Below are 27,432 nucleotides of genomic sequence, written 5' to 3' on the forward strand. Positions count from 1 at the left end.
CTGGAGGTAGGACCGTAACCATAGTTGTAGTGCTGTAGTGAGGACCTGAAAGCCAAAAGTGGCCATGATGTCTCCATGATGAAGGCAGATCCAGGACAAGCAAGCCACAACCATAGTCAGAGACCAGAGGGGGGTGCTCAAAGAGAACCAACCTAAAAACAGAGAACAGAAAACACAAGAGACGGGTCCGAAACATACAGCAAAAGGAGACTAGACACATGATAAAGGATCGTACTCACCCATCCGTGCCCTGTAAAGGAGGCCTAGGAAGAGATCCGGATCAGATATGACAGGGAGCCACGTCTATAAGACTGCACAGAGAGCAGTAGCATCCACAGCTGTGTTTTAGGTATTCTCTTAAGGAGGCAAAAAGCCATTCTCACCCCACACAGACCTGAGCTTACCATCTCAATGGAAAGCATAGGGCCCTGCTCTATCAAGGCCCACAGAACCTCGAGAACAAGGGCCAAAAATGTAGCCAAAGGCTCCTTGGAGCCCCCAGAGAGTTTCCGCAGAAACAACTCTGACTCGTGAGATGGTGAAACATAGCGTGATCAAACCCACTCCTCGGAGGGGCGACTCGCTAGATCACCAAAATGGCATGAGAATAGGTCTGTATAATAAAGGTGGAAATCCAGAAACAGAAGGCCCCTCAGGGCGGGACGCAGATAGAGGGCCTCAGCCTAGGTCCATGTGTCTATCTAAGGATGTCCAGGAGCTTCCTGCGAGAAAAGACTTTCGAAGAGCTTACCTGGAGGTAGGACCATAGCCCTAGATGTAGTGCTGTAGTGGGGACCTGAAAGTTTCCCAATCGATATGCCGAAGGCAGATCCAGGCAAGCAGACCATAACCATGGTCAAAGACCAGAGGGTCGAAGAGGTCTCGAAGAGGACCTACCAAAGGAAACACACAAGACAGGTCCCAGAAATACAGCATGGTTAGACACATAATAGGGATCATACTCACCCACCATGGTTCCCACTCCCGACAGTAGGTAATGGAGACCCATGTGGAAGGGACAGGTTAACACACAGCTAGCCTCAGATAGCTGCACTTAACCAAATAATAAATGCAAAACTATCACCATCCTCAGATGGATGTACTATCCTCTTTATTTTCTGTCCATACCCCCGAGTATGGCAGAAAATTAACACCACAATCGCAACACACAGCATATGTTCAACCCCCTCGGGAGCTGAACACGCTCCGCCCACGCGCCAGACTCCCCCGGGAATCAGCCGGAACGGAGCTGCCGCCGTGAATGCGTTGTTAATGCCCGAGAGGCGAACACACTGATGCAAATTCGGGTATAGAGAAGACTCACCTCCCTCCTGTGCGAATGCATCGTGATGAGCACATCCAGTTCCCTCGCGAGCTGGACGCGCTGCTCCCGACCACACACACACAGCCCGCGAGCTCTGTGCAAGTGGCTACGAGAGCACACCAGTCCATCGCAAGAAATAAGCACTGAGTGTGACGATCACATTCAACTCCCTCGAGAGCTGAAAGCGCAGCTGGCTACTGCACTCAATTCGAGCTTTTTTTACAGACAAAAGGTCAGTGAAGATGAAGAAGAGACCGTCCTGTTCTATCAGTGTCCTTTTATACTGTGGTCGCACCGGTAGTGACGCACCAGCAGTGACGAGTCGCGCTGGAAGTGACGTCATAGGCTGTCGCCGGCCAACACCGTTGTAGTTTTTGTATATAAGCTTCAGACATGGGTCACGGAGATGGCGTTCCCCATAGCGACCTCTAGAGGACGCAGTTCGAGTTCCTTGAAAGGGAACTGAAGTTATATAGTCAAGGGTCAAGAGCCTAACAAAAGCAAACGCTTATCTCCACTATTGTGACTTCAAACTTTATTATTTTCAATGAAACATCAACATCTAAACCTCAGTTAATTCTCAATAAGAAGTTTGAAAGAAATAAAGTCAGTCTGGTTGGTAATAAGTGAAGATGCTGAGATCTAGAGAGATCTGTTAGTGTTTCATGTTCTGTTGCTGTCAGTCATGTGACGTTTAAGTAATTAATCAATTAATCACAATGCAGAGCAGATGGGAAAGTTGGTTTTATCAAGGAAAATGCCAAAAGTAAGTGTTTTACTTCATTTACATTATGTGTAATATTACTGTATGATGACATTAATATGCTGTGTGCACCTAAACATTTCTCATAGATCTGAATTGCTGTGCAGTGCTGAGGTGGAGGTCGCTTTTAACAGGGAAACACTTAAAGTAAGTGTTTTATCTCATTTAAAATATGTATTTAAGTCCTCATTTACATTATGTATTTTATAAGATAATATTACTTTATGATGACATTTATACATTCTGTGTGACATCTGCTTGCTTTAACGTGCATGCATACTGAACATTAAAGTCTGGAGTGGAAGGAGTTATGATTGTTTGCTTGTTAGTTATTTTAAAACAACTTTAACATACAAACATAAGTAACACTGTATATGAGCATTAAATAAGTAAACCAAAAAATGTAAATTCTGTTATTAAACTGTATTGTTTTGTATATTCTTAACCCATTTTTAAATATCTATTTTCTATTTCAATATGTTTTAAAAAAGGTGATCTAACCTGATTTTGCAGCATCATTATGCTTACACCGTGTCTACACTGGACACGAGCAGCAAAATGCGACAAAATACAGTAGAACCTGTTATAATCATTGATGCTGTCTACACTGGATGCGGCGAGGGGCAACACAACAAATCCACTACAGTAAACTGCTACTGCATTCTATTGATGACATGCTCACACACAGTTCAAATGATTTGCAACGGTCATTTTGTCATGTCCAGGGTATCTTCAGTGACAAGAAACTCTTAAAAATATGAATGTAAACAGATTTTTTTTTTTACCTTTGGTGATTTGTATTGTATACCGTAGATTGTCTGTCTATGCTGGATACAAACCAGAGCAACCATTGAAAATCATTTGAACTTTGTGTCAGTACATGATAAATAGAACACGGCATCAGTTTGCTGTCGGGGATTTGTAGTGTTGTGCTGCGCCTCATCCAGTGTAGACAGCATCACTGATTATAATAGGTTCTATCCTATTGTGTCGTATTTTGTATGTATTTTGCTCATGGTGTTAAAACTGGTATTAAATATCGTTACATATGATGTATGTATGTATGATGCCATTCATAACTGATAGAAGTCTTCTATTTCAGAGACTGAAAATCATCAATAAAACACAAGGTAATGATAACTTATTTTAAGAATAATAATAAGACTAACAAAAATAAATAATAATGCATCTGTGATTTCATATTGCTTCTTATTTTTCAGTGGATTGAAAGTTCTCATTAAACACATCACTTTCTTCTCATCTCTGCATTTTCAGATGTTTAGCATATTTATATCATATTAATTTAATCCAAAAAAATTTATTTAACTTTATTTTACTTTACAGCATCATAATTGATTGTCTTCTTTTTTTTTAAGTTTAGCTCCAACACCAATTAATCAGACCTGAGCAGCTGATCAAGGATCACCAGAAACTCTGCAGAACTTCAGTACCCAGTCCTCAATAAGTCCTCAATGCCCAGGACTGGAAACCAGAGTTGTAAGTCATCAATCTAGCAGTCATCCTGCCTCTCTGAATTGTCATGTTTAGAGCATATTTCAGGAGATCTCAACATTGTCTCTCAAGGTCCACTTACATGCGTTCTGCTCCAACCTAGTCCAGTGCGCCTATTCAAACTAATCAAGGTCTTCAGTTTTAATAACCTTAAAGTTACCTAAACTATGGGTGTGTCTCTCTCAGGTCCCTTGAACATTAGTCAGTGGTTAAAGGAGAACTACACTTCCAGAACAGGAATTTATGTAGTCACCCCCTTGTCATCCAAGATGTTCATGTCTTTCTTTCTTCAGTCGTAAAGAAATTATGTTTTTTGAGAAACATTTCAGCATTTTTCTCCATATAATGGACTGATATGGTGCCCTGATTTTGAACTTCCAAAATGCAGTTTAAATGCAGCTTCAAACAATCCCAGCCAAGGAAGAAGGGTCTTATCTAGCGTAACGACTGGTTATTTGAATAAAAATAATACAATTTATATAGATAAATGCAGAAATGTTTTCCTCAAAAAACATAATTTCTTTACGACTGAAGAAAGAAAGACATGAACATCTATGTGAATCTTTGTTTTGGAAGTGGACTTCTCCTTTAAGGGATGCCTTAATCACAAAATTTTTACTGTGCACTGAAATGTGTGCTCCCTAAATAGCTTTGAAAATCAGGAGGCATCGATGCTCACTACGTTACCTTATAGGAAGTTCTGAAGCTCAAAACTGAAGAGATAATTCACTACAAAATGACATGTGACCGATTTTAAAACACAAACCAATATCATATTTCAGCATAAACCTACATCACTAGACAGGTAATGTCTAATCTAGCAAACATTACAATTTATTTATGGCTGAAATCTTGCTCATTCATGTAACAAAGTATTTATCATAATGTACTGTAAATAGCATTAAAAGAGATATTCATTTTAATGCTGTGTGTAAATATCAGTAGTGATGCTATACAGTGAGAATGGAAATAGTCACCAGTGTATAGTGAGCCACTGTCCTTATCAATGTCTGAATTTACCCTCCACTAATATTGGCACCCTTGGTAAATATGAGCAAAGGTGGCTGTAAGAATAAATCTGCATTGTTTATCCTTTTAATCTTTCATTCAAAAAATTCACAATATTCTAACCTATCATTTAACTAAAACCATGGAAAGCAGGGGGAAAATCTCTTTATGAAATAAATGTTGTTCTGTAGTTCATGCTGACCACAATTATTGGCACCCAATTATTGCAATGTCCTTTATTCAAGATAACAGCTCTGTGTTTTCTTCTTTAATGCCTGAAGAGTTTGGAGAACACCTGACAAGAGATCAGAGACCATTCCTTCATACAGAAACTCGTCAGATCCTTCAGTTTCCCAGCTCCTTCTTCTCTTCAGTTCACCTCACGCATTTTCTATAGGGTTCAGGTCAGAGCACTGGGACGGCCATGGCAGAAGCTTCATTTTATGCTCAGTGACGCATTTTTGTGTTGATTTTGATGTTTGATTTGGATCATTGTCCTGATGGAAGATCCAACCACAGCTCATTATAGAACTTCTAACAGATGCAGTCAGGTTTACATTTTTTATCTGTTGGTATTTGCTAGAATCCATGATGCCATGTGTCTGAACAAGATGTCCAGGACCTCTGGCAGGAAAATAAGCGCACAACATTAAAGATCCAGCAGTATATTTAACTGTGGGCATGGGGTACTTTTTGTCTTGAGTGTTTGCTGCCAGAAAGCTCTTTTTTTTTTTTGCTTCATCTGACCACAGAAGCCATTCCCATTTGAAATTCAAGTTGTGTCTGACAACTGAATATGCTGGAGTTTGTTTTTGGATGAGCAAGGAGGATTTTTTTATTAAAACCCTCCTGAACAACATGTGGTGACGTAGGGGCTGTTTGAATTTTTTTTTTAGTCTTTTGGCCCCAAGACTCAACTAATCTCTGGAATTCTCCTACTGTGATCCTTGGAGAGTCTTTGGACACTTAAACTCTCTTCCTCACCATGCATTAGGACGATATAGACACACATCCTTTTCCAGGCAGATTTGTAACATCTTTAGTTGATTAAAATTCTTAATTATTGTCCTAATGATGGAAATCGGGATTTTCAATGTTTTAGCTCTTTTCTTACAGCCACTTTCTATTTTATGAAGCTCAACAATCTTGTTCTGCACATCAGAACTATATTATTTGGTTTTATTCCTTGTGATGGATGATCAAGGAAATTTGGCCTTTGTGCTCCTCATATTTATATTCCCGTGAAACAGGAAGTTATTGCTGGACAATATCATACTCCTAATCATTCTAGTGTGCTAAATAAATGCAAATATGAATGGGAATATACTTCAGAGATATTTTACTCATTATAATTTCTAAGGGTGCCAATAATTGTGCCCAACATGCATATGAGAAAAACATTTATTTCATAACGTAAGTTTCCCCCCCACTTTTAATTGTTTTACTTCAATGAAAGGTTAGCATTTTGTGAATTTTTTGAATGTAAGATCATAAAGATAAACAAAGCAGATTTATTTTCATAGCTGTCTTTGCTCATATTTACCAAGGGTGCCAATATTAGTGGAGGGTACTGTATGTCAATTCACAACCTAGCAAACTATTAAGGTGATTGAGATGCACTCTCTGTACGACAGTGGACTTTTGAGTTGAGAAGAACCCCTGACACACTAATTAGTTAATAATCTTTAATTTGAACAGAAATATGCAATATCTGACTTATATTCAGTGATGATATTTTCTATTCGCTTTTGTTTGTGTGTAAAAATAAATAAAACCAAAGTCCATTCAGCCACAGGTCACTGCATCTTTTGCTGTGTAAGTCCTTTTTTTTTTTTGTAATGTAAAACACGTTCTCAGTATTTATATATGTTTTGGCTTTTATAACCATTGTAGGGATCACTGTTTCAGTACAGTTCTTATGTACTATCCATTTAACATTTCAGCAGCTGAATTCTTTTAGTACTTGCATAGTAATTTGAATTGTACCACATTTGTGATGCATATATAGGAAGTGACAAAAAACTGTTGAAAATTCTAGAAAATTGTTCTCATGCTGTAAGTCAGTTCCCACTCTTTTGTTTGTTTGTTTGTTTTTAACATTTTGGTTCTTGTTTTCTTTCTCATATTTAGATGCTGGAGAAAAAGCATCCAGGCTAAAGCATCTAAAGTGGAAACTTTTGTTGTGGCTCAATAATCCAGGATTGGGATGGTGAAGGAGCAGAAGAAGCAGAAGACCAGAGATCAGGCAGAGATCTACTGATGCCCCTGAGGAAACTGATTAACTAATGTGTTAGGTTAAACCAAACATTTTCAGCACTCACCTTCATGTCTTTCCAAACCTGTAAAACTTTTGCTCATCTTTGAAACATAAATGTAGATCTTTTTAATGAAATCTGAGAAATTTCTGTCCCTCTATTTCACACTTTATGCAACTACCACTGTCGAGCCTCAGAAAGGTAGTAAAGACAGCATTAAAGTGATCCATAGAGATACATAATTTATGAATTAAGATGTCATTTTGTTGTTGTTGCTGTTTTTTTTACAAACACAAGGCGTCTGTTAAAAATATCTTCATTTGCATTCTGCACAAAAGTTTCTTATGGGTTTGGAGTGACATGAGAGTAAGTAATTAATGACAAAATTAGCATTTTTTGGGTTAGATGTGTTCTAATGTGGTTAGAATTGGTCATTGTCCTGTGTTATAAACATTTTCAGTATTTTAAACATTATTGTTTTGAAAAAGTTAGTTTCCAATAAATACAGCTCCTTTGAAAGTTCTATTTGAAGAATTCTGAAAATATGTTTTCCACAAAAATATTGGGCAGCACAACTGTTTTCCACATTGTTAATAATCAGAAATGTTTCTTGAGCAGCAAATCATACTAAAATGTTTTCTGAAGGATCATGTGACACTGAATACTGGAGTAATTATGATGAAAATGTAGTTCACATGAATAAATTACCTTTCACAATGTATTCATATAGAAAACATAGTTATATTTTATCATTTTACTGTTTTTACAGTATGTTTAATCAAATGCAGGCTTAATTTGTGATCAGGAAAGTGTTTTTTACTTGAAAGATGTATTTAATGTGTCAATAAATGTTTTAGTACTGTGAATTGTCTTATTTTGAATATGAGTTTAGGGTTAGGTATTATGATAAATATAATCATGAATTTACGGTTGAAATTCGGCCTGAAAAAGACATCTTTTTAACTTTCACTTTACAACCACATTTAGAAGTAATTCGGACATCTTTTTATAGATGTCTTTTCATCTTTCACTTTTCAACCAAATTTTCACGTTGTTTAGACGTCTGGCATTGTCGTCTTTTCAACAAGTTTTTGCTGGGTGGGATGGTTGCTACTATGTTGCTAGGGTGTTTTGAGTGGTTGCTCGGTGGTTGCTAAGATGTTGCAAGGGTATTCTTGATCATTTCTAGCCAGTTGCTGGGTGGTTACTAACACATTTACTATTATGCAAGCATGATTAACATGTTAGCCTCAGATTAACACGATTAGTATGTTGTTAGCATGATGCTAACATGATTAGCTTGTCTTTTGTACATAGCATCCCAGCCGGCACATGAACGACCTTCAGCATTGAAATTTGGTTGAAATAAGCTCAGTTGTTGTTTCAACATTGAAATAATGTTGATATTATGTTGAATGCTAAATGGTTGAAGCCCAGTCAATACAATACCTTAAAATGTAAAATGGTTGAAATATGTTTAAAAATCACTTATAAGTCAACACTGAAATAAGCTTGTATACCTTCAAAAACAAGTGTTTAACTTAAATAATATAATAATAATACAATAACAATGAAATAATGTTTAAAGCTAAATGATCTGCTATGATGCTATAAGATCTATATGTTGAATCATGTCTTCAATATACAAAGAAATTTCTTTTAAATTATTATTATGATCATTATTATATGAAAATGTATTCTAAAATATAATTATTACTATTAACAACAATAAAACTAAATACATTTTGCTACCAAACTGAAACAATTCCTATTGGTTGTTTTACCTTACGGCTTTGATCATGATTGGTTAAAATGGCTGTCATCACTGGCCAGCGAAACTGTGAATAGTTTGAAAATACGACCGTTACGTCGTGTTTGTGAGTGAGGCTGTGAGCTGCTCATAGACTGTATGGGAGCTGCTGCTCACTGAAACTATTTGGTCCATCGAATTATTTTATATTTGCATGTTAGATTTTTATTTTGAGCGAATCTGAGTTGTAAAATGTCAACGGAGAACAAAAAACGAAAGGCAGAAGAAGTAGATGTGATCTGTGAGGTCCTGCAAACATACACTACTTGCTAAGTCAGGTAAGAAAAATAAACGTTTATTATTACCTTTCAACAATAGTACAAGAGTTTACAAATGGGTAAAGGACAAGTAACCTGCAGAAGTTAAATACTTCTGTCATTAAGGATCCAGCTTATTATTGGCAGTTTGGGAAGGAATTGTTTATCTGCTGTTTATCTGCTATTATTGAACTGTAAAGTGAAGATGTTCTGTGTGATTTTTGTATTCAGTGTTTTCAGTTAAATATTTTTCACAGTATAAAGTTGATGTTTTATGAGTATTTATTTTTGGGGTTTGTTTATACAGGTCAGTACAGAGAGTGCACAAGTGGGAGAGAGAGGAGGGGACGGCATCAGAAAGGACCTAGAGCTGGGACACTTTCAAGGATCACCCGAAGCACAACCACACTATATGCACAAGGCTGTTGGTTCTAACATTTTATCATAATTTATCATAAACATTTCTACTTAAAATATTAAATGCATTTCATTTAAGGCAGGGTTTTTCCTGCATAAAGAATTTTAAGGTGACTGCTGTTATACCCCTTCACCACCAACTTGGTTTCTGTTGCAGGTTCCATCCTCAAACTCAAACTGTATTTCCACTGCACAAATCTCTTGTAATGAGACACATTTGTAAACCTGTTTTCACATAACTATAGTTATCCACCAAAATAAAAGATCAAGTGGTTTCTGTCAAAAAAGGTTTCTTTTGCAAGTGCAGCGCTAAAAATATATATGTTATTGTGCAAAAACTGGGAGGTCTTTAACCCTCTGTGGTCTAAGGGGATTTTGAGAAGTTTTGACATACCCTCACATTTGTGATTTTAGTAATATTGTGAAATATTTGTACTATTTAAAATAACTTATTTAAAATTCTATTTGAATATATTTTATATATTTTATTCCTGTGATCAAAGCTGAATTTTCAGCATCATTACTCCACACTGTAAAAAAACAAATGTAATTTTATGGAAAATAACTGTTTTTTTATGGTTGTTTTCTTTTATTTTGAATTGCAGTCAAAACTCTGTAAAATGATCTCTAAATTAAAAACTTGGCTGTTATTTTAAGTATTATGGCATTAATGACACATTACAGTAATTCACATTTGTTATACAGGAGAACTGCTGTATTGTCACGAATCTGGTCGGTGCTCTGCGGACTGCTCACCACCAGATGTCACTCTCACCTTTCCATTTCACTCTGACTGTTACGTTGCACTTCAGACTGCATCTCCCATCCTCCACCGCACTGATTGCGTCAGCCCCCGTGACCAATCAGGCTTCCTATAAAGCCCTGGACTTCCCAGTTTATGTCACGGATTGTTGAACTGTTGTATTGTTGTATTTGTTTCGTTAGCGTTTCCTAGTTTCCTTGGTTCCCAGTGTTTAGTTCTCTTGCCTGGCCCATCCCGTTTTTGACTGTTAGCCGCCTGCCTTTTCGGACTTTCGCTCTTGCTTATTGGATTATTCTCTTCGATTGCCTGTTATATTCCTGTCTGCTCCTGTCTCGACCCTGCCTGTATGACCATGTCTTTGTCACGTCCTACAAACAAAAGCTCGCGCATGGATCCGCTCGCATCTCGTTTCATTCACTTCGTTACAGAACAATCCGACACACAAGGATCCAGCAGCTTCACTCCCGGACATTCGTTTAACATGGACACAGACAGAATTCTATGCAGAATCAAGCAGAGATCACACACACTCGAGCAGTATACCCGTGAGTTTACTTCCATTGCAAATCATTCCACTCTCCCGGACTGTATAATCATTGATATTTTTTGTGACAGCGTGAACCAGCCCCTCCGTGCACGACTAAGACGCGAGGGCCCGCGCTCGTCACTGGAGGCTTTTTTGAATTTTGCGCTGTTGTGTGTGGGTTCGCCGTGCACTGTGGGGGTCGCGCAGAGGGAGCGCGACAACGCGGCAATGGCGACCGCGCCTCCCACTCGCAAATTGGCACTCATGCCTGAGCACGATGCCGCGAATGCGCTAGCCGCCTGGATCGCTTGTGAAATGGCAGCCGTGACGGAGCGTGCTCAAGCTATGGCGGCGTCAGCAGAGCCCGCGCACAAGATGGCAGCCGCGCCAGAGCGCGTTAACGCGGTAGCGGCGACAGCGGCACGCGTTCACAAGATAGCGGCGACGGCGGAGTCCGCTCACAAGATGGCGGCGGAAACAGAACTCCGTCACATCACAGCTGCCATACCAGAGCTATATGGAGTTACAGCTGCATTTCCTGAGTCAAGTCAAGCTTCCAAGTCAAGTCAAGTTGCAGCTGTATTTCCTGAGTTAAGTCAAGTTTCCAAGTCAAGTCAAGTTGCAGCTGTGTTTCCTGAGTCGAGTAAAGTCACAGCTGCCGCCCCTGAGTCAAGTCAAGCTACAGCTGCTGTTCCTGCGTCAAGTCAAGTCAGAACTGCTCTTAAGGCAAGTCAAGTTAAAACTGTGTTTCCTGTGTCAAATCAAGCCAGAACTGTTGTTCCTGTGTCAAGTCAAATTACAGCTGTTGCTTCTGTCTAAAGTCAAATTACAGCCATCTTTCCTGAGCCACTGCACAAGATGGCTGCCACGCCAGAGCCACTGCACAAGATGGCTGCCACGCCAGAGCCATTGCACAAGATGGCTGCCACGCCAGAGCCACTCCACAATATGGACGCCATTCCAGAACCTGTGGTCAGCACCCGGACGCCATCTGTCGTCATGATGGCCCACGTGCTGGACACACCCCTAATGACGGTATGGGCAGCTAAAATGGCGCTCCATGTCGTGGCAGCTACCCCTGAGTCAAGTCAAGACACAGAGTCAGGTCAAGACACAGAGTCAAGTCAAGCCAAAGTTGTCGTTCTCCATGAGTCAAGCCAAGTCACAGCTGTTCCCCACGAGTCAAGTCACGTTACAGCTGTTGTTCCTGAGTCAAGCCATGTCGTTCCTGAGTCAAGTCACGCTACAGCTGTTGTTCCTGAGTCAAGCCATGTTGTTCCTGAGTCAAATCCCATTACAGCAGATCTCCATGAGCCAAGCCAGGTTACCGCAGCTCCTTATGAGCCAAGTCAAGCTGCTGCTGTTATCCCAGAGCCAAGTCAAGCCTCAGCCGCTGCTCCAGAGTCAAGTCAGGCTACAGCTGAAGCTTCCAGGTCCAGTCAAGCTTCCAGGTCCAGTCAAGCTTCCAAGTCCAGCAACATCAGGGGTGTCGTTCCTGCGCCAAGCAACGTCCAGACTGTCGTACCTGCGTTAAGCAACGTCAAGGCGGTTATTCCTCAGTCAAGAAAAGTCGCTGTCGTGGTCCCTGAGTCAAGTAAAGTAATTGATCTTCACAAGCCAGTTCAAGTTACCGCTGGTCTTCACATGTCAAATCAAGTCACTGCTGATCTCCATGAGCCAAGTCAAGTCACCGCTGATCTCCATGAGTCAAATCAGGTCACCGCTGATCTTCACGAATCAAGTCAAGTCACAGCCAATCTTCATGAACCAAGTCAAACCACAGCTGATCTTCATGAGCCAACTGAAGTTATTATTGCTGTTCCAGAACCAAGTCACGTCTCGTCTGACCTTCCAGAGCCCCGTCACGTTTCGTCTATCTGTCCAGAACCTCACCACGCCCCGCCTGACAGCCCAGAGTCCAGTCACGTCCCGCCTGATGACCCAGAATCAAGTCACGTCTCGCCTGACAGCCCAGAGTCAGGTCACATCCCGCCTGACGGTCCAAGTCACGTCCTCTCCGATGGCCCAGAGCCAAGTCACGTCCCGTCTGACCACCCAGAGCCTTACCATGCCTCGTCCGATGGCCCAGAGTCAGGTCATGCCCCGTCCGACGACCCTAAGTCAAGTCACATCTCGTCAGACATCCCAAAATCCCGGCCTATCATGATAGCCAGCATACTGGACCCACCACAACCTCCCGCTGCTGCTCTTCCTTTAATGGCGGTTGCCATTTGGTGTGTGTGGGCTGCACACTGTGCCCCTGAGGCCACGTCTGTTCACAAGTCAATCCCTGAGGCCACGTCTGGTCTCAAGTCTGCTCCAGAGGTCCCGTCTGGTCTCAAGTCTGCTCCAGAGGTCCCGTCTGGTCTCAGGTCTGCTCCAGAGGTCCCGTCTGGTCTCAAGTCTGCTCATGAGGTCCTGTCTGGTCTCAAGTCTGCTCCGGAGGCCTTCCCTGTCGGAGAAGCCGCGCCAATGCCTCCTGAGGTGTCAGCTTCGGCTGTGGATCCTCCTAGGGAGGCGGCGTTATCCTTCGGTCTCTCTGCTTCTCTCCCTATTCTCTCTGCCTCCTCTGTCCCTGCTCTCCCCAGGTCCCAGACCATGACGCAGGTTCCTGTTCCGCCCCGGAGGGCTGCTGCGCCTTCTCCCCCTATTCTGTCTGCCTCCGCTGTCCCTGCTTTCCCCAGGTCCCAGACCGTGACGCAGATTCCTGTTTCGCCCTGGAGGGTTGCTCCACCTCCTGCTCCGCCTCCTGTTCCGCCTCGGAGGGCTCCTGCGCCTCCTGCTCCGCCCTGGAGGGCGCCCGCGCCTCACGCTCTGCCTCCGGCTCCGCCCTGGAGGGCTCCTGCGCCTCCTGCTCCGCCCTGGAGGGCTCCTGCTCCACCTCCGGCTCCGCCTTGGAGGGCTCCTGCTCCGCCCTGGAGGACTCTTGCTCCGCCTCCGGCCCCGCCCTGGAGGGTACCTGCTCTGTCGGTCCTGCCTCAATCACTGGGCTTCCCACATGGACCTGGCCCTCCAGCCCTCGCCCTGTCTCGCCCCCACCCCACCACTCCCCTGGACTGTCGTTTCCTTCGAGCTTCTGGAAGCCGCTCCTTGGGGGGGGGGCTATGTCACGAATCTGGTCGGTGCTCTGCGGACTGCTCACCACCAGATGTCACTCTCACCTTTCCATTTCACTCTGACTGTTACGTTGCACTTCGGACTGCATCTCCCATCCTCCACCGCACTGATTGCGTCAGCCCCCGTGACCAATCAGGGTTCCTATAAAGCCCTGGACTTCCCAGTTTATGTCACGGATTGTTGAACTGTTGTATTGTTGTATTTGTTTCGTTAGCGTTTCCTAGTTTCCTTGGTTCCCAGTGTTTAGTTCTCTTGCCTGGCCCATCCCGTTTTCGACTGTTAGCCGCCTGCCTTTTCGGACTTTCGCTCTTGCTTATTGGATTATTCTCTTCGATTGCCTGTTATATTCCTGTCTGCTCCTGTCTCGACCCTGCCTGTATGACCATGTCTTTGTCACGTCCTACAAATAAAAGCTTGCGCATGGATCCGCTCGCATCTCATTTCATTCACTCCGTTACATGTATATTGATACAGTATGTTTTCTGTTTTCTTAAATTACAAAAAAATGTATGTAAAATTACAAAACAAATCTGTAATTAATACAATAACAAATCCGTTAGATGATAAAACGGTACAGTAAAGTAAAGTAAATCTCCTTATTTAAATAATCTGACAAACAGTTATTTTACAGCTATTTCCTGAATTTAATGATCAAGCACATCGACTATAAAACAAAAGACAAAAAAAGGGTCAAATGACTGGCAGCACACACTGTAAAAAACTGCACTGTAAAATAACAGTAATCTACTGGCAGCTGTGGTTGCCAGCATTATACTGTTACTTTACAGCTCTCTACCGTTAATTTACAGCTCTTCATTTTTACAGTATGTTACCGTTATTATACCATGTGGTAACTCATTTTATTTTGGAAACCGATTGCTTCAAACCATTTGAGTTTTAAAAAAAACTATTGTTTATATGGTGTTAGTACAGTGAACTTATTTAATTTGAGTCCACTAAGAAGAAATATTTCTTAATATAAACCCGCAAACACTTAAAGTGTAATAAAGAAGCAATCGACTTTTACTCAAATCTTTATAGATTGTCATTAACTAACAAAAGCACAAATTTGTGTAATAAAGTGCTTAGTAAAGAGATTGTCACTATATCAGCAATTCCACAATTACTGTCTTTAAATAAAGCAGCAAAACATCAGTGTTTGTGGCTCATCATTGCCTGAAGCACAAGCTCTACTCTCCAGCACAATGGAGACCCACAAAACTAAATTAAAGTGACAGATCTCTCTTGTACAAAAACACATCAGTTAGGCACAATCAAATATTTACTCTCCCTACCAGTTAATGACTTTGCATAATTGTTTTTCTATGAACATTCACTAATATTTTAGTGAAAATAACTTGATTTGCTTGGTAAATCTGACTGTTATGTTTTACAGTATATTACTGTTTTTTTCTTGAATTAACGGTAATCTACTGGCAGCTGTGGTTGCCAGCATGTTACTGTTTTTCTACAGTGTGTTGCCGTAAATTAATTACAGTTTATTACTGTTAAATTACATTTCATGCTGTTTTTTTTCCATCGTACATCTTTAACCCTTTAAAACCCACAGCAAAATCCTCAGTTTTAAATGAACACTTTTAATGTGTCAACACTACAGAGTGTTTGAGTAATACTGAATTAGTGCTGAAGTTAATGAGATAATTATATGATTGATCACGTTCTGATTGAGCATTAGTGATGAACACCAGCTGTTAACAAACAAAATCACTGAATGATCACTGAAATCACTGAAAGAAAAACACAAGAACAACTGACTTCAGCCACAGCCTTAGATGACATCAACTGAAATAAAAGAAGACATTAAATCTCTCAAGATCTGATTAAACTCCTAAAACAGCATTACCAGCTTCAATTATTACCACACTGACTTTATTTCTGTCAGACGTCTACAGAAGAGAGTTCAGAGATTTAGATTTTGTTTTTCTTTGATTACCACGGTGGAGATCAGTGTTTACTTTAGTTGGGCTGTTGAACCTTGACATTTTAAGGTTAATTTTACTGTAGTTGTTGTAATTGTGTATGTTTACAACATGTTTGTTATGACCAAAAAAAAAAGAATGACTACAAAGAAATCTAGAGTTGTTTATGGTTTGGTAATAACACAGGTTCTATCCAATGTTGTTGGTAAAGCTGTGTGTTGAGTTGTTTAAATGTACAGTTGATTTCATCTAAGGCTGTGGCTGAAGTCAGTTCTATAGTTCTTGTGTTTGTCTTGTTTCTCTTTCAATCAGTGATTCTGCTCATTAACAGCAGCTGTTCGTCAGTGTCTGAAGTCACTCATTAGTTTTCATTCTCTCTGTAAGGTGGACTATATTAGTAAACTCATGTAGGGAATAGTGAATGAGGGTGTAGAGTTTGATTTTAAACAGTCTCTGAGTGTCGATTTTGAACGCTGTTAATTCACCATACATAGCAGCAGGCTACTTTTTTCGAAAATGACAAATAATACCCAGAATGCACTGTTTTAATGGAAAACAGCATGTTACTGTCAAAATTTGGCCTTTTTTACAGCAATTTTTAACAGTGCAGGGTGCCAAACAAAAACCTTAAAATGAAAGTCAAATCTCTTTATATAAATATAAAACATGAAACACTAACAGACCTGTCTAGATCTCAGCATCTTCACTTATTACCAACCAGTCTGACTTTATTTCTTTCATACTAAACTTATTGAGAATTAACTGAAGTTTAGATGTTGATGTTTCACTGAAAATAATTAAGTTTAAGGCACCATTGTGGAGATAAGCATTTGCTTTTGTTGGGCTCTTGACCCTTGACTTTATAACTTCAGTTTTTCTCTGGTTGTTTTAACTATGTGTTTCTAAGGCATATTTGTTATAGTAAAAATCTGGTCAGATAAAGCCAATTATTCATTGATGATAAATTAAAAAGTAGCCAGATATTAACATATCATGGGTATTATTACTGGATGTGCTGGTTTTAATTTTTGCTGTTTTTACAGCAGTGTTAGGTGACAAAAATAAAAAATACATAATTTTTTTTATGATGTCCTTTTACTAGCTCAGGAAGTCCCGTACATTGTTCGGTTCTGGTAACTTCGCCTTTGCAGCAGGGCAACTGGGTGACTGTGAGACGGCATAGTCGCGGGTCAAAACACCGCTCTTCTGTTCCGATCAGAACATCAAACAGGTTCTCCCCACTCAGTGACGCACCCACTGAGAAACCTGATCAAAGTGCTCTAGTTATTGGCGATTCTATTGTACGGAACGTGAAAATAGAGACAACAGTCACCATAGTCCAGTGTTTACCGGGAGGCAGAGCGCCTGACATCTTGGAAAATTTAAAAGTGCTGGCTAATGCTAAACGTAAATTCAGTAAGATCCTTATTCACGTCGGCACAAATGATGTTCGACTTCGCCAGTCGGAGATCACTAAAAATAATGTTAAAGAGGTGTGTGAACTTGCGAGTACGATGTCAGACACTGTAATTTGCTTTGGCCCCCTCCCTGCGTATCGTGGTGACGAGATACATAGCAGACTGTCGTCACTAAATGGCTGGATGTCTAAGTGGTGCCCGCAGAATAACATAGGTTTCATAGACAATTGGACAAGTTTTTGGGGCAGACCTGACCTGTTGAAAAGAGATGGTCTTCATCCCTCCAGGGGTGGTGCTGCTCTTCTCTCTAGTAATATGGCATATAGTCTTAGAGTTTGCACTTGACTAACTGGGGCCCAGGTCAGGAAGCAGACAGACTGGCTAATCCGACCGTCTGCTAGCCGCCTCACGTCACCGAAACCAGTTAATTCTCAGCACATAGAGACCCTTACACCTAGATATCATGCTATAGAGACTGTGTCTGTTCCCCGAGCTAGACAATACAAAAGACGTCCAAACCAATTTAAGAGTAACAATCTAATCAACGTTCAACAAATAAAAAAACTTACATAATACAGGGAAACAAATGATAAAACTTGGCCTTTTGAATATCAGGTCCCTCTCTACAAAAGCGCTTTTTGTAAATGATATGATCATTGATCATAACCTAGATGTGCTATGTTTGACAGAAACCTGGCTAAAATCAGATGATTACATTATCTTAAACGAGTCTACTCCTCATGATTACTGTTATAAACATGAGCCACATCTAAAAGGTAAAGGGGGAGGTGTTTCTACAGTTTATAGCAATATTTTCAGTGTTTCTCAGAGAGCGGGCTTCAAGTATAACTCATTTGAAGTAATGGTGCATTACTTCAAATGAGTTATACTTATCCAGAGAAACAAGTGTTAATGATAAATCCCCTATGACGTTTGTACTTGCTACTGTATACAGGCCACCAGGGCACCATACAGATTTTCTTAAAGAATTTGCTGATTTTATATCTGAGCTGGTGTTGGCTACAGATAAGGTCTTAATAGTAGGTGACTTTAACATCCATGTCGATAATGAAAACGATGCACTGGCAGCTGCATTTACTGACATTTTAAATTCTATTGGAGTTAGACAACACGTGTCAGGTCCCACTCATTGTCGAAATCATACTCTAGACTTAATACTGTCACATGGAATTGATGTCAATGCCATTGAGATTCTGCAGCAAAGTGATGATATCTCTGATCATTATCTAGTCTTGTGTATTCTCCAGATGACTAAAACTGTAAATTCAACTCCTTATTACAAGTATGGTAGAACCATCACTTCTACTACAAAAGATTGCTTTCTGAGTAATCTTCCTAACTTATCTGAATTCCTCAGCATGTCCAATAGCTCAGAAAAACTTGATGATGTAACAGAAACTATTGACTCTCTCTTTTCCAGGACTCTAGATACAGTCGCTCCTCTGCGCCTAAGGAAGATTAAGGAAAATAGTCCGACCCCGTGGTATAACGAGCACACTCGCGCCCTAAAGAGAGCAGCCCAGAAAATGGAGCGCAGCTGGAGTAAAACAAAATTAGAGGTTTTTCGTACTGCTTGGCGTGAATGTACCCTATCGTATAGGAAAGCATTAAAATCGGCAAGATCTGATTACTTTTCGACTCTTTTAGAAGATAACAAACATAACCCTAGGTATTTATTCAAAACAGTGGCTAAGTTAACAAAAAATAAAGAACCAACAGGCACTGACTATGCCCATCAGCATAGCAGTAATGACTTTATGAACTACTTTACTTCTAAGATCGATACAATTAGAGACAAAATTGTCACCATGCAGCCGTCAGTTACAGTGTCGCATCAGATAGTGCGCTATAGATCTCCTGGGGAACAATTCCACTCCTTCTCTACAACTTGTATGCTAGACCCTATTCCATCCAGGCTACTAAAAGCGATGCTTCCAGATCTCATAGATCCTCTGCTGAATATTATTAATTCATCACTGTTATTAGGATATGTCCCCAAAACCTTCAAACTGGCTGCTATTAAGCCTCTCATTAAAAAAACACAACTTGACCCCAACAAATAATTAATTACAGACCTATCTCGAATCTCCCATTTCTATCAAAGATATTAGAAAAGGTTGTATCCTCACAACTATCTTCCTTCCTACAGAAATATGATATCTGTGAGGATTTTCAGTCAGGTTTTAGACCGTACCATAGTACTGAGACTGCTCTTATTAGAGTTACAAATGATCTACTCTTGTCATCCGATCGTGGTTGTATCTCTCTGTTAGTGCTACTGGATCTTAGTGCTGTGTTCGATACAGTTGACCACAACATTCTCTTGAACAGACTTGAACATTATGTTGGCATTAGTGGTACTGCATTGGCATGGTTCAAATCATACTTATCTGACCGCTATCAATTCGTGGCAATAAATGAAGAGGTATCATATCGTTTTCCGCAAGGCTCAGTACTAGGGCCATTACTTTTTACTCTTTACATGTTACCCTTGGGTGATATCTTCAGGAAATACGGTGTTATATTTCACTGTTACGCTGATGATACCCAGCTCTATATTTCTTCGCGGAGCGGTGAAACATACCAATTTGAAAAACTAACGGATTGTGTAGTTGAGTTAAAAAACTGGGCCCGTATTCACAAAACATCTTGAGGCTAAAAGTAGCTCATAACTTGCCGATTTAGGAGAAAATCTTAAAAATAATGGGCGTGTCAGTCCTAAATTTAGGACTCCTAAGTTTTTGCTCTAAGAGTGTTTCACAAAGCGTTTAGCACTAAAACTAGCTCCTAAATCTGTGAAATGTAAAGACTGATTTATACTCGACGCATTCGCAAGTTCGCTTGGGTTTGTGAAATCAACCATTTCACATGGTGGTGTGCACGGCATCTCAAGTGACCTGTTTGCATGTAACCGCATTGATCACGAACAATTTTAAAGCTGCTTTGGCTGAACAGGTACACCTGTACAAACATCTCTATGATCCATCAATGCGTGATCATAGAAATAGTCAGATGGCAAATAACTCTTGGATAGAAATCGCGACCAGTGTTGGAAAGGATGAAAACTTTTCCAAGAAAGTTTGTGAAACTGTACGTTTTAACACTATTGTGTTGGTTTTACTGTTGAAGACTCCTGTAATAGAAATATTTCTCATAATTGCATGTGTTAGTGTTTCACATTACTTATTTTCATAGGCGTAATTCACGGGTGGGACGTGGGACACTTTTTGCAAGGCTCGATATTGTCCCACCACTTTCTTGAACATCTCGCGGCACGGACGGACCTAATGCTGATGAAACATTCCTTTCTGTTAAATAAGGTGCTGACGCTGGAATCTGTATTTTTTTTCTGAAATCAAGCTTAATGTTGGTTGCGATGTTAATTAGTGACAGAACTTTCTCTATGTAGCTGGTGCTCAGTGTTCACACGCGAGCGCTTCAATCCATCACTTATGACTCATTCTGGTTAAAAAACAAAACAACATACACATGCAATGGCGGATTAGTACCCAAAATCTCTAACTCACTTAACGAAAATTCTAACACTAGACTATTTGGGATTACACAGAAGTGATGCATATCTACATATTTATTCACTGACATGATTTATCTCGGGGCTAATAACATATTATTATAGTGCATGTAAGAATAAATCATGTTAATCATGTTAAAATCAAGTATAATGTCAATTATATGTACACATGATCAGAGCCTGTAACCACAAAACATTTTATCTTACTACTAAAAGTAAGATTTAAAACCTATTCACAAAGCTGCTGAGACAAACTTTTACTATGGAATAGAGAGAAGTCTTAAGCTAAGAGTGAGGGCGGGGTTGACCTCTTTACTATGAATCATGTCAACATGCTTATTAACTATGCACACAGTGATTGGCTGATAGGGGAGGAGTCTCTGTCAGACATTTATTCATAGAAATATTGTAACATGCATTATTATGTTATCATATTCAAATAAAGGTTTTAAAATAAAAATGTTGCCATATTAAAAAAAAAAAAAAAGACTAAAAAAGATGTATGGGAAAATATATGTGTGAAAATAAATGCAGCTTTCCCACTCTTGTCCAGAAGCAAAGATGACTGTGAAATGCGCTGAAAATTCTTTGCAAAGTCAGGCAGAGGCAGAGATTGCAGAATTCAAGCAACAAACAACTGCTACAGGTAAACTGACATTATTTTCAAGCTGACCATAATGTTTTCATGTAACCTTGTTATGCTATTGCAGATTAAAATCCTTAGCCTTATTAAAATATTTATTGCATTCATAAGGAGCTGACATTCGAGGATTGTCAAAACCTTGATCTGTGGCGTTATTGAGTTTCTATTTGTTGGTGAAGTGACTGCGTCCCTGCAATTATGCAACAGTCAAAATACCTTTGCGATTAAGACCACACCTTCTTAAAAGCTCATTATCACCAAATGTTTCTAAAACGTTTCTGTTCTGAGGCAGACAGCCAGCAACAGCCATTTTAGGACAGTTTTAGGACTTGATCTTAGTGACTTAGGAGTCCTCTCCACTACTCCTAACATTTCACAGATTTAGGAGTCCTAAATTTAGGACAAACCCATTATTTTTAAGATTTTCTCCTAAATCAGTAAGTTATGAGATCGGCTACTTTTATCTTTAAGATGTTTTAGGAACAGGGGCCCAGAATTTGGTGATGTGCGCGGGCAGGCAGCACAGGCTTGCGGTGCAGAAGAACACGTTGAGTATAAATCACTAAAATCAAATCCCAACTATCCTAATATTTGGCCTTGGAATATCTGCCTTGGAACTTAAACTTTTTAGAAACACTCTGCATTTATATGCACGCATATTCCCACACAACTTTTTTTAGTCTTGGAGGTTATCCCAGCTCCAAATTTTCCTTTGATTATATCCTTGTTTTCATTAATACGTTGGGCAAGAAGTAACAGCTGTTCTTGCGTCCAGTTTGGTTTTCTTTTATGTTTGCGTATCTCAGTATCAGCCATGAATATTCTATTCTGTTAATAAAAAAGCCTTTTACGTCAGCACCGATAACCTAGTGGTTAGCGCGCTGACAAACAGCGCAATTGCGCTCAAAGCGACCCGAGTTTGATTCCCGTTTCGAAGAGTTTTGCTGCTCCCGCCCCCCCTCTCCTCACCCAGTGACTTCGTGTCAGTTCTCGGCTATTCTGTGTCATTAAAAGCATGTAAAGCCCTTTACAAAAAAAGTCTGTTTATATGCATATCAGCTAATCGTTTATAAGAAGCACACATGTAAAACGCTGTCAATCATTTGAACATATACTTGTTTAATAAGTGACACTTACCCTGCATTTTAAACCTGCATTTTAAATTCTTTATTTGAATGTGGCAACATTTTTTACACTTTTTAAAACTTTATTTGAATATGGCAACATTTACAACAATATTTCTATGAATAAATGTCTGACAGAGACCCCTCCCCTATCAGCCAATCACTGTGTGCATACACTGTAAAATCTAATTAGTTGGGGTTACTTAAAAAAAGCATGCAAACCGATTGCCTTAAAAAATAAGAATAGTATGTTGTAGTGACAAATTCTTAGTTAGTATAGTTTACTTACACGAGAGTTCTAGTAACTAAAAAAGAACTGTAGGGGGTACTTAATCATTTACTTTAGGCTCACACTTGACTTAGTATAGCTACTCACTGACTCCTAGAGTGCATTGCGGCATGAATAAATTATGCAATTGCTTTGTTTTACTGTTGTTGTTTTTATTTGCTAATTTTATTTACTGACTTGTGTCAGTAGTAACACAACAAAAAGAGAAAATAAAATAATATAATGGTTATTGTCACAATTAATAAAATAAATAAAATTGAATTGTTACCATTGTTGTGATTCACGTGCTGAATGTTGAAGTTTGTGACTTGAGCACATTACCACAAATATTGAAGGATTGTCTCAACCCAATAAAGTTTCTCAAGGTGGATATGAAGAACAATAAAATTGTAAAAGATCATAAATAAATATAAAAAATAGATTAGCTAAAGAATTGAAAGATTTAGCAACTCAAAATATCAGAATTAGAAGATTACCTTCTAAAAGCAACCTACTTATTACTTTTCTTCCCTTGAAATCAGAAATTTTGATTTCATGTTGCATTGCTGCATCAACAGAAAGAAAATCATAGTAAGAAAAACAAAGTTTCAAGTGCCCAACCAAACGGAACATTAATCACTATAATGGTAAGTAAAAAAAATAAAAATAAAAAAATAAATAAATAAAATAAGACACACAAACAACATTTTATGAAAATCAACATCAATTTATGAAGTCAGCTTATGTGATGTTCTCTCAAATGTATATTTGTATTGAAACAACATTCAAGATGACTTTGGGAAATGAGTGAAGGTAACTAGTGAAAAATAACTGCAGATTAACAATTGCCACCTCAAAAAAAAAATTCTTTTCTTCTTCTTCTGTTGTTATTTTGCAAATTAGCAACATATTAGTGCACTGCTGCCTCTCACTAGTTTATTAATGTCATTGGTCCCTTTGTGGCTACTTGAATATTTTAAGTAAGCGTCACTCAAAGTAGTAAGTAACCTGTTTTACTCACTTGAAAGTAGCTGTAACTTAATAAAACCTAGTAAGTATAGCAACTAAGTAAAGATAACTAATTATATCTAAGTAAGGAAAACTATTGGATTTACAGTGTAGTTAATGAGCATGCTGACATCATCCATAGACACGAGGTCAACTCCGCCCTTACTTTTAGCTTAAGACTTCTCTCTATTCCTAAGTTTGTCTCAGCGGCTTTGTGAATAGGTTTTAAAAGAAAACTCTTAGCTAAAAACTTTTACTGCTATTTAGGAGAACTCTTAGTAGTAAGATAAAATGATTTGTGAATACGGGCCCTGGATGACAAGTAATTTTTTACTGCTAAATTCTGAAAAAACAGAGGTGTTAATTATTGGACCTAAAACCTCAGCGTGTAATAACCTAAAACACTGTCTAATACTTGATGGCTGTTCTGTAAATTCTTCGTCATCAATTAATACACATTCACACTTAAATATTGAAATAGTCATTTTATGTGCTTTCTCTACACTTGTCAAGTATCTATGACAGTTTTTTACCGTTGTGGTTAGAAGAGATACAGCTCTGACCAGAAACTAACAATGAAAATTATTTTTCTACCTATTAGATTGTTTAACGTCTACATTATTATGTATTATTACTTATTACTTAGTTATTATGTATTAATTATTATTGTTGCACAGTGTGACAAAAATAATGTCAGATTAATGTGCGCATGCCCAGTAGACAGAGCTGTATCTCTTCTAGCCTTAACTGTTTTTACACTAGCGGGGCCCATTTTCATTATCTTGCCTAGGGCCCCACAAACCTACAGGCCAGCACTGGCAGAGGATGATTAAACTCCACAACCAGCATCACCAGCTTCACATATTACTAACCAGTTTGTCTAAAGTTATTATTTAGAACAAAGGTTTAGATGTTGAATTTGTTTTGTTTGAACTTACCGTTAAGGTAATGTTTGCTTTAGTTGGGCTCTTGACCCTTCACCTTGTAACTTTAGTTTTTTCTTTCTTTCTTTTTTTATATCTCTCTGTGTGCTGTTGCCATACTGCTGGACTCTTTGTAGTTTTTTTCCTCATATATGGTTTTCCTGTTCCTGCCTTCATTATGTCATTATTAGTTAACCTTGTATCACCTGTGTCTTAATTATGTTCATGTTTTTATAAGTTTTGGTTTTGGTTCAGCGTTTGTCGTCTGGTCTCATGTTAACCTTCCTGTTGTGGATATACTTCTGTGGATTTACGTGTAGATTGTATTAAAGACTTAAAGATCTTTGACCTATCTCTTAATGCTGTGTGCCTTCCTCACACGTTATGTGACGGCTGTAAGTCTGTGTCTGCAAAACACATTTGTAATGGCAAAAAAAAATCACGGCTGATCGCAGCCACTCGTCAATGCTTGTGTTTATTCCAGCTGCACTTCGGCATGTGTTTTGACCCCCTGTAATGCACACATATGTGGCGCGTTACGGCTCCGGCACGACCACCGGAGCCGATCGCAGCCTCTAGTCAGTACTTGTGTTTATATCCACAGTTTCTGAAGTGTCCCAAAAGCAGCTCTCTGCACTGCATTGCCAAAACTAGGTGTCTTGTTATCGTCAAAGGCATCAGCAACAGGCCGTATCTCAGACTATCATCAATACACGATACTATCATCTATCAGCACAACCCTAATACAGGTGACAGTAATAACTCAGAGAAAGAAACTCCACAGCAGAGAAAATGGACACATGCATGGCAACTTAGCAAAACCCTAACCATCACCTACAGCGGAGTGATGTCATCTGGATTATGCCTTTGTTAGTCCTGTCCTATCCCCGCCATGTACCTAATACACACCTAATGGGTGGTTATTAATATAGTAGCTGCTGAAATAATGAACATGCTGCTGTGTGAACAGGACAGTTTGGTTACACCTGTTTAACTGTAAATGCTGATTGTTTGAACACAGCAAATGTTTTGAGGAAATTAAAATAAAAAAGAAAACACTGTGCAGATGACACTTACTTAAAGTGAGCGTAGAACTGACAGTTTCACTGGCTTCACTCACTCCCACTTTACCCAGTATCCTGTAGCGGATCAGGTACTGCTTTCCAGATACCAGTTCAGTAAGGCTGAAGTCTTCATCAGCTGTGTCAGTGACAACCCACTGTTCCTCAGCTCCAGAATCAGCTTTCACCTGCTTGTACTCCACTCTGTACTTCACTGTTTCTCCAGTTGGGGACTTCTGCAGTTTCAGGGAAACAGATGAGTCCAGGACATTCTTCACTACTGGTGGGGGCGGCTTGGACACGGGCTGGAACTTTGTGTCTGTCAGTTTCCCATTTTCATACAGATAGATGGAGGAGCCTGGAATGGTGGGGCTGGAGATGGCAGATATAATGAATCGGATACTCTTCTCATTTTTATTGGTCTCTGAAAATCTCTTGAAGTGACTTAAGTTCTCTCTCATCTTTGCAATGGCATCAGGATCTTTGAACCACTTCCTGATGTCTGATGTCACAGAAAGCAGGGTTTGTTTTCCATCGAGCTCTTTAAACTTGTCAGATTTTAGAAACTCTGTCAGGGTTGAAAGATATGGGTCTTCATATTTTAGAGATGTGAAGGTCAAGCACAATGTTGCATGAATATCAGGATCAAGAAGGATGGCGTTGAGCCCATCTGAATCTACTATGTTGATCTCATTCAGTGTCTTGCTGTGATTATTCAACAAGTACAGTTCAGACTTTGCATCATCTAACCATTGGTTAAGCTTGCTAGCCTTAAAAGGGGAGCTGCTGTGTATCTCCAGGATGTCTCCTAAGGATTGTTCCTCTATGCCTCCTCCTCGAATGGCAGGCAAGACTCTGGCCAGTTCTTTCTGGAGCACTATCTTGTAAATGCTAAATGAATTCTGAAATGAGCACAGCCTTTCTTTGATATCACTGAAAACATTTACCTCTGTTCTTCTGCACAGGTCATTGCATGTCCTCTCTACGTCCCACAGCCCCTCCATCATTTCTGCAGTGTTGGAAATCAAACGTGTGCTGATTTCTCTCTCCAGCTGAGCTGCTTTTGTATCCAGTAGACAAAGAGGATAGAGCCAGACTTTAATTGGCACTGCATTCTGAGGATTCTCCTTCAGTAGAGTGGGGAGCTTCTTGTACACCTCTAGGGCCTCCATGTATGTGGTGGGACTCTGCTCAAGATGGAAGTCACCATGAAATGTGCAGCTGATATTCTCAGCCTTTTTATTATCCTCATCCATCATTTGTACAGCTCCTTCTCCCTCAATGGAAAATTTAGGGAACTTCTTGACCATGACATTCAGTTCTCCTTCAATCACCTGCTTGTTTTCATCTTCTGCAAACGAGCGATCAAACACCAGGAAGGCCTGTGCTCCGTACAGCACAGCCGTGACCACATGAGTTGCAGTTTTCTGGTCAAACACCTGAGGGTAAGTGATCTGGCCCAGCTGAGTCATAGTGAGTTGATCGAATCTCGAGGTTTCACTGTAATGCATTGTTACTCTGGACTGTTGGTTGGAGGATTTGGTGTTTTGCAGGTACTTGGCAGATCCTCCCACCTCCACCAGCCCCCCACAAAAGCTGGCCTTCAGTGAAGCGCTTACGTTCAGGAGACTGGCCTTACTAGAGACAGAGTCTGAGCTACTGAACTTCAAATCTGTCATGAGCTGTGGACGACTGTCCAAATCTTCACTCAGTGATTTCTTATCCCACAGAGTAACACCTGA

General features: G+C 39.8%; 1 protein-coding gene across 1 annotated transcript; it reads right to left on the reverse strand.

Annotated features, from left to right (window-relative positions):
- On the reverse strand, nt 1–27,432 carry LOC127161914 (neoverrucotoxin subunit alpha; the record flags this gene model as incomplete). The annotated part of the gene is made up of 4 exons (XM_051104675.1): nt 1–152; nt 240–263; nt 821–893; nt 25,707–27,432. Coding segments are annotated over 4 exons (1,975 nt in total), but the record flags the coding sequence as incomplete, so codon positions are not given.

The sequence above is a fragment of the Labeo rohita genome, unplaced genomic scaffold, assembly GCF_022985175.1.
Source record: "Labeo rohita strain BAU-BD-2019 unplaced genomic scaffold, IGBB_LRoh.1.0 scaffold_772, whole genome shotgun sequence".
NCBI classification, from domain to species: domain Eukaryota; kingdom Metazoa; phylum Chordata; class Actinopteri; order Cypriniformes; family Cyprinidae; genus Labeo; species Labeo rohita.